Genomic DNA, 11559 nt, shown 5'->3' with positions numbered 1-11559 from the left:
CCTTTCCCCCAGAGTGAGTTAAATAAAAATCGTTTTCTTTTAGTAATTGTAGATCATTTTTCGTTCCGTATAGACCACAGGCAAACATAGCAGAAAGAGTTAATAAAAACATTGTAAAAATAATTAGAAGTTATGTTAGCACACATCACAAGCACTGGGATGGCTACATAAATGAGTTAGCTTATGCTTTAAGAACGGCAAATCACGATACTACGGGAAAAACCCCAGCAGAATTATTTTTAGGCCGAAAGTTAATTACGCCATTAGATAAATTATTCTTTGTGCAACAAAGAGAGCAAGAATTTAAACAGAAAGATGTGCAAAAACTTATTGACCAGGCGGTTAAAAGCTCGGATACGGCAAGAAATAGGAAAATTATATTATGATAGAAAACGCCGTGAAGCAGATTTTAAAGTTGGGGATAAAGTGTTGAAGCGGAAATTTTCTTTATCAAGTGCCCCAGACAATTTTACTGCAAAGTTAGCTCCAAAATTTGAAGGCCCCTATGTAATTCAGGAAATCAAAGGAGTCGTATTGTACGTTAAGAACGAGAGAGGGGAAATCTGTAAAGCAAGTCCTGACCAGGTGAAAAAATATTATAATCAAAATGATTTTGAAATCCTTAAAAGTTTCTTGCAGGACTCAAGCGTTAAAGAAGTAGAAGGTCCAGAAGTAACGTGACCCGTTCCACCACCCAAGAAGCAGAGAACTGAAGAGAAACCTAGCCTTTCTACAACCCATGCGACGGTACCGAAAAGAAGAAACGAAAACTTTCAGACTCCAGCATTTAAGAAAAACAAGAAAGCAAAGCCCCCGCGTAAAGAAACCTTGGTAAAGAGGAAAACATCACTTACAACGTATCGCAGTAGAAATTATACATCGAGGAGAACACTTCCAGGGCCAGAGAGTCAGGTGCAAACAAGGCCGCCGTTCCCGAAAATAAAAAGACAGCAGGAGGAACGAAAAGACCACCACCAACAGAAGAAATTCAAGCATGACTCCAGACCGGAGGATGCCAAGACCAGCCGTCCAGGGGAAAAACGGAAAAGACAGCAACCCGACGACTACCACTCCAAGAGGCCAGCATGCAGAGGGCGAAAAAGAAAAATTAACGTGGACGACACTCGGAGGACATTAAGGAGGACTGACGTCCATGAAACCTATAACGTGGGAGCAGTTCTGCCAGAAAAGAATGTCGGAGTTCCAATCATCGAAAACTCAAAGGTAAGTTAAAATCTTCTATAATTTTTTTTTTCTTCTGTTCCCAAATGTTATGCGTAAATACGAAGTTCTATGTTTTGACGGAAGTCAATGTATCTCGGTTGAGACTTAGTTTTGTTTTACTTTATTTAGCTAAGGCAAAAGTATTATTTTCTTTAAGTATAAAATCTAAGAACAAGCAGTTTCTGTTGGTCGAAAGACTAATTCTGTTATGTTAAAGCCAAAATTTGGCCGAAGATAAAAATAACTTCGTATTCTTGTATTACTAAGAACTTCAGTTTCAGTGCCGCCAGCTTGGCGAAGAATGAGTAAAGTAAAAAAATTATTTTTTTTCTCTTATTCATTTTATGGTATATTATAAAAATCATATGTATTAGAATTTTGTAAATATACGTAAATACTTGAAAGTTATGTAAAAGTAGAATTTAGTGTAGAAGCATAAAATTTTAGATGCTAAAAGTAAATGCTAAAAAGCAATGAATTCAAATTTAAGTATTAAACTGTAGATAAAATCATGCTTTAGAGCGAAAGCCTGCATGTCTAAAGATGAATGAGGGGGAAGTTAGAATGAATGTGTTTTGTAGGGTTCTCCACCTACACTTGAATTATTAAGAATGTTAAAGTAGCTCATCGAGTTGTAGAATGTCGAGTAAGGTGTGTCTATTTGGTCGTTGAATTCTAACAATTCATGGTGGTTAAGGGAAGTGTTGTAAGACTAAAACACGAATATTCCCGTTTGACACCACACATGGTGGAGAGCCAGGGTAAAGTTAAATTCATGTTTGAATACTTGAATGAATGTGAATTAAGCAGTAACTAAGGAAAATAAATCGTTCAAAAACAAAAGCTTATTCAGTGTCAAGAAAGTGTAAATTATAATGTATTTAGAAAGATACTGATACTTATTCCTTCCAGATGCTGGAAGGAAGAGAACAGATTGATTGCTGAAGTCCAGGAAAGGTTGCTGTAAGAGAGAATTAAAATAAGTATCTACAGAAATTTATTATACCTTTTGTGAGATAACAGATTTTTTTTTATGTAAACGTGCCTCTTAAAATTTAGTTCAGATTTGTAGAAACTTTTCAACAGGTCGTTTGTAGGACCTGCTTCCAAGTTTTCCAAATTCTGGCAGCGGCAAATGTAGGGTTTATATTTATTTTAACTAACATTTATTTTAAGTTTAAACTATCTTTTCTGTCAAGCCTTACTTTCCCGTGGAATTGCCAATGCCAGAGTATGTAAATTTTAGTAGAACACGCAAGGATTCAAATTATCAGCAGAAGTATTCTGAGTTAAATAGAAAGGAAACGAGTTCGAAGGTGTGCTTTCTTGCTTCACGAGTGTGGAGGTGGCTAGTTAGAAATTGAACAACCACGCGTTTCGCCCTGTGTGCTTGCCTCGGCAAATTGTTAGTCTTTCAACGTAATATTCAGAGTTTTGCTGAATTATCAGCGGTATTTTTTGAACGCGGCGAGGTTAGTTACGTTTAGAGAGCCTCGTAGTTAGTCATTCGTTATTATCTCTTTTCAGTTTCTTATTTTTATTTTACCGCCGGGTCGGCGTAGTTTGTGAGCGTGAAGAGCACGCATTTGTAATTTCTAAAGTTGAATAAAAAGGGATTTAAACCCTTCTCAAGACTTTGGTCTATTTCCAGTTCTCAGCAGTCACCACTTTGTTGCGTGCAGGTTGGAAGCGCGCAACTTTACAAACTGATTACTGATGTTTTTTGGTCAAACGGGTATATGGTGATAATGATTTTTTGAAAGTGTTAAATGAATTTCCTAATATTACGAGCCCCCCCATGTGCAAATGAACCTATAAAACATAATGTCTTTCATCATATTAAAACTTCTGGTCCACTAGTCTTTGCTAAACCACGTCATCTTCCCGCGGACAGGTTAAAAATAGCAGAATCAGAATTTCAAATATAATGCTTGAATATTTAGGTCACATGCGTCCATCGAACAGCAACTACTCCTCACCGCTTCATATGGTTCCTAAAAAGGAAAGTGGTGACTGGTGTCCTGTTGGCGATTATCGCGCCTTAAACGACCAGACTGTAAACGATCGGTACCCTATTCCCAGTATAGTTCACATTACGAGTGAGCTCAACAGTACTAAAATATTTTCTCACACAGAGTTAGCAAAAGCTTTTCAGCAGATTCCTATTGCACCAGAAGATATCCATAAAACAGCCATTTGTACCCCTTTTGGACTCTTCGAAATTGCTCGAGTGCAAGTCGGCCTATACAATGCTTCCAGTACATTTCAACGATTCATTGATGAAATTACTAGAGGTTTAGACGGTGTTTATGCCTTCATTGATGACATAATGACTGCATCCAAAACTCATGAGGAGCATATTCATCATTTGCGAACATTATTTGAAGGTCTTAATGATTATGGTCTTTCACTAAAACCATATAAATGCAATTTGGAAGCATCCTCCTTATATTTTCTAGGTTTACGAGTTTCAGGACTTTCACCCTTACCTGATTGAATTGATGCAATACAAAATTTTCCTAGACCAAATATACGATTAATCAGCTTCGTAGATTTCTTGGTATATACAATTTTTACCGTAGGTTTATTCTCATGGCTGCCCACATTTTAGGCCCACTGGTACAATTTTTAGGACATACAAACAAAAAAGAAATCTACTTGCCCATCTAAAAAAAAACTTGGAAATCCACTTGAATGGACTGAGAAAGCTGAAACAGCATTTTCAGAAGCAAAGCAAGCACTTCCTGAAGCAACCTTACTTAATAACCCGATTCCTGGTGCTAAATTGAGTGTGTGGATCGAAGAAACAGACTTAATTGGTAGCTCTCTTATGCAATTTTCAAATAACAATTGGGAACCAATAGCATTCTTGTCCATGAAATTCAGTTATTATTCGCATTCTGGAGTTTCAGCCAACATTGATTTAATTTCCAAGATTCGTTTGGCCTGTTATGAGAAAAGACATTGAAATGAAAGTCTGAAGTTGTGCCAAATGTCAGGGAGCTAAGGTCTTTAAACATACTAAAGCTCTGATTAACACATTTGCTCTACCTGATGCGCGTTTTTCTGACATAGTATACTTGGACATTATTGGTCCTCTACCACTTTCGGACGGCAATCAATATTGTCTGACTATTATTGATAGATTCACCCGATGACCTGAGGTTTTCCCTACGTCAGATATATGTCTGCTGAGACCACTGCCCATACCCTTTTGCACGGTTGGATCTCTAGATTTGGAATGCCCCTTACAATTACAACAGATTATGGACGAAATTTTGAATCGTCATTGTTTCGAGAATATATAAACATGCTAGGTAGTCACAGAATTAATTCAACTTCGTATCACCCTCAAAGCAATGGATAAGTCATTTTGAACACATGTAATAATGACCTTGTTCTGATATTGGAGACTTTGAACCTTATCACATACTTTTTCCAAGAACTACAAAATTTTTGCTTCTCCACAGCAGCTCTGAATTCTAATTCTTTTGCAAGGAACAAGTCATTTTGAACACATGTAATAATGACCTTGTTCTGCTATTGGAGACTTTGAACCTTATCGCATACTTTTTCCAAGAACTACAAAATTTTTGCTTCTCCACAGCAGCTCTGAATTCTAATTCTTTTGCAAGGAACAAGTTTGGTCGTCTTAAGAATTTAATTATTTTTTTTTTTCAAATAGTCTTTTAGTTTAAGGCTCAGATTAGATTTTATTATTTAGAGAAATCTATATAGAAACTTTTTTCGTTTTGTTGGTATTAAAAGTTTAGTGTAGCATAATCAGAGACCACCTGATTTTTTAGGGTTGTTTAAATGACAATTTGCTTTAAAATATATTTGATTTGCTCTTTATTTGTAATTGCGTTTGAATGTCGGATTTGCATATAATGGTTTTAGAGCAATTTTTTTTTGAAACGTCAATTTGCATGATGTAAAGTTTTATGGTTTTTTTGAGTAGTCAATTTGGCACGATGTTATGTTTTTTTTTTTTTCCCCAAGTGTTTCGAAAGCGTGTAGGGAAAATTCTGGTACATAAGAGGTTCGTTTTTATATGAATTTTAATGTCTTAGATGAAAATTTAAGTGAATCTTTTTTCGGTTTTTGATCTCAAATGAACCAGAACGAAAAATGTTTTGTAAACATATTAATCGACTTTTATGAAGCTTTAATTCATTTTCTCCTGATAAGGTCTGAATTAGAGTTTCAGTAAAAGGAGATTAATTTTTATAATTGTGTACATTTTCCCTTTCACTTTTATTTTTCGATTTTCTTCTACTATGAATTCTTATTTTAATTTTGATTTGTTTAGATATTGTGTTAAACCTCTTATACACGATTGCAAATATTAATACTGTTGAGAAATAGCTTTCTTTGCTTTGATTCCAATTTAATATTAACTTTAGATGCTTTAAGTTTATTTTACTTCAATTTTGCAGCTATAGTGCAGGATGGTTTTTTTTTTTTTTTTAAATTTGTTTTTAGTTTATTATGTTTCCTTTTAGATATATATACATACATATACTATGTCTAAGACATCTTATCCAAAAAATTTTAAAATGCTTTTGGTTTATATCTATACTGCAAATTAGGTACGACAGTTCAAGAGAGAATTACAATTGCAATGTCTGAAATTTTATCTTACAAAAATATTTATGCGGCCACTCAAATGGAAGAATATTTATTCTCAAGCAGTGTTAAAAGTTTTGCACATATACATTCCAAACTTCCATAGACTTTTATAAATAATTGTAGCAAATAAGATGATGACAGTCTCATACATGCACCACTTATTAGTCACTATCACTGTCATCGCAATGACCTCGAATAGTTTTTGGCTTAAAAGTAATAAAAGACTTTTTCACCTGCTTGCTAGTACCAGGAGGAGAAGTTAAATCACCACTATAATTAATTACTTCAGCTTGAGCAATACGCCATTCTAATATTTCAGTAGAAAAATCATCAACACCGCCAAGATCATCAAATCCAACAATAACATCAATGCTTTTAGCATCTTTGCAGAGCACGATTGTCGGCAAAACACGTATTTTCAAACGCTGAGTAAGAAATGGTGACTTTTCAGCATCAATTTTGCAAAATTTAGTTTCAATATGCTTTGGTGCCAAATCTGTGAGATGTTTGTCAACAATAGCGCAACGCATTGTGCTAGAGCGATAAAAGTGGCATACAAGGTTTTCACTTTTCTTGCAAACATCAAAAAATTCTTTCTCACTAGCCAGTTCACTATATTGTCCATGTCCATTAGCAATCCATTCATCTTTTTTCTTCATTTGTTTCTTCAAAGCAGCAGCTCTTTTCCGCTGAAGGGCTTGAAGATCTTCATCTTCCAGCTTGTCAAGTTTCTCAATGGCAGCATCTACCTGCTCTTCAATCAGTTTGGTAGCTTGCAGCACGCTTTCTTCCAGATTGGTGGGATCCATTCTGAAAGTGCAAGAAGAAAAGTAAGTACATAGACTTACTTTTGAAGCATGAAACTGCTTCTTTTTAAGTAGAATTTTTGGTTTTTTCTGATTATCTGCAATCCCATATAAAGTATTTTTGCTGTGTCATCAAAATGCATTTATGTTGCAATCGAAGGATGTATGCATGCACAGCATATGGCAAATGCTTTAGCATTTAATGAATATTTTTTTCCTTTTAAGGAATTGCAGTGGGACTGTGGAGTTTTTCGCCTGATGTAAAAGAAAGCGTTGCATTTTTTTCAGAAATACGGCATTTTGCCTAACAGTACAGAATAAAAAAATTCACATTCCATGAAGTGGTACTTCATAAATGATTAGATTTCATGGACCAAAATTCATACACTGATGTCGAATTTGTGAAATTCTGTTTTTTTTTACAGCATAAACAGCTTGCTGTATACATGGAGAGAATGTAAATCTGGGTAGTGCCAAATTGCTGCATTTCTCTGATTTTTTTTTAACCTAAACCAGATTGTTGTATACATGGGGAGAACACAGCAAAACAAAGATGCGTGTTTTATTACAGATATTTCTTGCATTTTAATTTTGTTCCTCTTTCTTAGCGTGTAACCATTTTTTAAAGTTATTGTCTTTTGCCTCTTAGTTTGGCAAAAAATTAGTTACTAGTGGTTGGCAACTTTTTGGGAGCTGGGTGCGGATAATCAGAAAATATTCAATTGTTTTAATGTATCTGATATTTAAACTAAACAAAAAAACAAATTATTACTTTTGATCTCCCAGAATTAGTGATTATATTTCAGCTCAGCTAAGCCATAGCTGCCAAACTTGAAATATGAAAACAACAGCATTTATATGCTACCACAATCACCTTAGTAGAAGTCGCCAGATTTTCAGAATGTGCCAAATTCTGACAACCATGTTCATAGTAATCCTTTAGTGATGCAACCTCGCCATTTTTATACCTTTCTTTTAGTTGTACTCCATGTTCCATCGGATTTTATAAACAAAGCATATTTTTTTTGGCCTTAATTTTAAACTATGTGCTTGTGGAATTTGCCAGCAATGGAAGAAACTGTGATAAAATTTCTCAGGAACACAGAATTTTGCCAACTCCCTACCAAAGAGTCTGTAAATCTCCTATGATTTTTAAGTGAAAACAGGTTGCCATGCATTTGAAGAGAACAGGGCTTAATTACAAAAAAATTTGGAGATGAATGTGTTTTATTTTTTCTTAATTTATCATGTAACCCTCATTTGATAATTAAAATTTGTATTTTAAATTGCTAAATAATGTTGACATTTCATTTGATAATGTTTGTCAACTGTCAGTAGTTTGGGAATCATTTTTAAAACGGTCACAAAAAAAAGCAACTTGCATCTGGTAATTAACTTTTACCTTTTCATCCATAAAAAACACCAAATTGCGACAGGATGTTTGTGGGTTTTTTTTCCCATGGCAAAGCCATCCCCCCCACCCACCCCCCAAAAAAACTCTATACTTAAATTTGCTTTATAATATATAATTCAAATATTTATGATGATTCTTATGCAAACTATATTAATATTTAATTATTCTAATTTTTTTTTTTTACTAATTTTATTTTGTAATTTTCTTATACCTTCATCCTGAGCAGGAAAGAAAAGCTATATACAACTCTGTCGATAAACTTAGAAATGTTTTGTATACCATACAAACCTCTAAACCATATCTGAATTTTTATCTTTAGAGACCTCAAATCTGAATTTTTATCTTTAGAGGTTGGCATGGTTTTGTATACCATGCCAACCTCTAAAGATAAAAATTCAGAACACGAAGAATTAATATCATGCTTTGATATTAAAAAAATGACAATTTATACAAATAGAAAAAAGAAAATTGTACTTACATTAGTAAATCTCAATTAAGTAGTAACTAAAAAATTTATTAGGAAACATAAAACAAGAACTTAATGTTACACAAAAAAATTATTGCATCAAATTTAGAGTGCATTTTTTGGCTTTAGCCAAAAATTCTTTGGAAAATTTCCTATCATAACAATTAGTTTCCTCATAACATTTAGCAATTAAAATGTTTTCTAGAGGTTTTGGTGAAATTGAAGAACAAAACATAGTTTTGCTTTTCTTCACAACACTGAAGACTCTCTCGCACTCAGCATTACTGTGTGGAATTACGAGAATAGCACATAAAACTCTTGCTAGTCTCATGCTCTTTCTAGTAGTTTGATATTGGGATGTTAAGTTGTTTCAACTCATTAATTACCAAGGAGGCAATATTTCCCCCCGTAGCGTCTCCATTTAAAATGGAAGACGCAAAAGATAGTTTCGTTTCATTAGAAACATCACAGAAATATGTGACAACGATGGGATAAAGCTTCCAATGGCTGTCGTTGCTGCCATCGATGACATCGGCATCCGAATTTGAAAAAAAATCATCCACTTTCTTTGACGTTGTCGAAGCCGAAGCATTAACACCATGCTTTTTAGACTTAACATGCTTCACGATGTCGCTTCTTCCACCGTGACTTATTATGAAGTCACACACGCACACGTTGCAAAATGCATAGTTATTTCCTTTGAAGGATTCTTTAATTGTTGGAAATTCGGCTTTGTAGGCAGGCCGAAAATATTGAGAATACGGTTTTTTTAAAACTCATTTCGTAACAACGATGTATTAAGAAAATTCGTAGCATGTGCAAACAAACAAACAAACAAACAAAAAAAAAAAAAAAAAAAAAAAAAAAAAAAAAAAAACACTAGAATGCGACAAAATCCACGCTCGCCGAGTAATTCCCTTGCTGCTGAAGCGAACGAGAAAAAAATAATCTGGCACGCACAAAGAAAAGAGTGAAACAAGTTCAGCGCATTGGATTGGCCGGTTAAGTGGCGAGTTGCGAGAAACCGCAGGTTACTGGATTCGAAGTATTCGGTAGTTGGCGGTAAAACACGATGCAATTGGCGAAAAATTCTAAAATTTTGACAAAAATCACTAAAAACACTTGAAAAAGGAAAAAAAAATCGTAAAAAATGGATTACGATCGTAAAATCGTAAAGACAAACTCATTTTCGTAAAAATTCGTAAAAGTTGGCAGGTATGGTATACTGTTGTAAAACAATATTAAATTCAAATATTAATTTATTAAACACTTTGAATCATCATAAAAAGTTCTATAGATGTTTACATTTTCTTTAGAACGAAAACAATTCAGATGAAATAAAATTTAATAAGTAAAATTGGCTCTCTGATTTTACTTATTAAATCTCTGCACCTCCTGAAAAGTATTCACAAGGCAACACACTATGCTGCTAAAAGAGGCAACCTATGACATTCTGTAAACGATTTCACATAGAAACTTAAATATGCACACATGCAGGCACAGCAGACACAAGCGATGTTTACTTAATGTTCCATTTCCTCCTTCTAATCTGATTCCCATTAGTTTTTTGTTGCACTGAGTACATTTCCTTTCCTTGAACAGAATCAAAATGGGACTCTGGAGTTGGCCAGTTGATGAAAAGAAAGCACTGCATTTCTTTCGAAATATAACATTTAGCCCAACAATACAGAATAAAAAAAATTCACAATCCCATGAAGTTGTGTATGATGATTAAAACCTCCTGGAAGATTCCAGAAAATCTAAGTGTTTTATTATGAATGTTTTTTTGCAGTTTAAAATTAGTTAATCGGTTATTGTTTTAAATAATTCTTAGTGCTGTTTCATTTTTGAAAATGGCTGTTGTCTTTCGTGTCACAGCAAAAACTTGGCAGTTGACGATTTTTTGAAAGGGGATATAGATAATCAGAAAGTAATAAACAACTATGCTGAAAATCACTGGAGGTTAGGAGAACAAAAGGTACTGTTCTGTTATCAAGGGCAGATTCAGAAATGTATGTATGTATATATGTAAGTACGAATGTATGTGTGTGTATACATATACGTAGGCTGCCTGAAAAGTTTCCGACCAAACAAAGAAGGAAGATATTTTTTCTCTAAAATTCATTTTATTTTTCGAAACAGTCTCCTTGTAAGTCTATATATTTCTTCCACCGATACTCCCATCCTTTTAACTTGCCCAAATATTATGCAAAACCTTTCGCTGTAATGTCTCCTCATTTGACGAAAATCTTTGTCCTACAACTCCTTCTTTTAGAGCTTAGGGAACAAAAAAGTCACTTGGTGCCAGATCTGGCGAACAGGGCGGGTGGTCAAGCAGTTCAAATCGTAATTTATGGATTTTCGCCATTACAACCATTGAGGTGTGAGATGGAGCATTGTCTTGGTGGGAAAAAAAAAAAAAAAAAAAAATTTTGTTTTGCAAATGTGGCCATTTTCCCGCAATTTCTGCCTTTAGCTTGTCAAGTAACATCGCATAGTATGCTCCGGTAATGGTTTTAACTTTTCAAGATAATCTACTAAGACAATCCCATGGCTATCCTAGAAAACTGTTGCCATCACTTACCCAGGAGAAGAAATATTTTTTGCCATTTTTGGAGCTGATTTTCCCTTTGCTGTCCACTGTTTTGACTGTGTTTTAGTTTCTGGGCTGTAATGATGAATCCAGTTTTCATGTACAGTGATTAATAGTCGAAAAAACTCCTAATTTATTGCGCCAACAGAACGGTGGAAATGTTCATTCGGACACGTTTTCGGTCCAAAGTGAGCAAACGCGGCACCTAATATACAGCTAGCTTGCACATACCTATATCTTGGTTCATTATATGGGAAACACGTTCTTTGGACATGCTAAGAGCCTCCTCGATCTTGGTCGTTCAGCAACATTTGGTAGATTTTGTTTTCATGATGAGCAATGAGTTTTTTGGGTGATGTTTTTGTCAGTGGTTGCACTTTTTGGCCGTCCTGAACGTTCATCGTCACCTAAGGCGCTACGGCTA

At 34.6% G+C, this 11559-nt stretch overlaps 1 protein-coding gene across 1 annotated transcript in view; it reads right to left on the bottom strand.

Moving 5' to 3' along the window:
• Window positions 1–5889: 5889 nt before the first annotated feature.
• Window positions 5890–11559, bottom strand: part of LOC118204471 (phosducin-like protein 3) — a 38924-nt gene continuing 33254 nt past the window's right edge. Inside the window, exon 2 of the mRNA XM_085807556.1 lies at window positions 5890–6666. Coding sequence (XP_085663682.1) covers window positions 6018–6665 — 648 coding nt within the window. The 5' untranslated portion in view covers window position 6666 and the 3' untranslated portion in view covers window positions 5890–6017. The remainder of the gene's footprint in view (window positions 6667–11559) is intronic.

This window comes from Stegodyphus dumicola, chromosome X1 (assembly GCF_044657685.1).
Source record: "Stegodyphus dumicola isolate Sdum_Otavi_A_Nest chromosome X1, ASM4465768v1".
NCBI classification, from domain to species: domain Eukaryota; kingdom Metazoa; phylum Arthropoda; class Arachnida; order Araneae; family Eresidae; genus Stegodyphus; species Stegodyphus dumicola.
The sequence above is the reverse complement of the archived record's forward strand: the minus strand, read 5'-3'. Positions and strand labels throughout refer to the sequence as shown.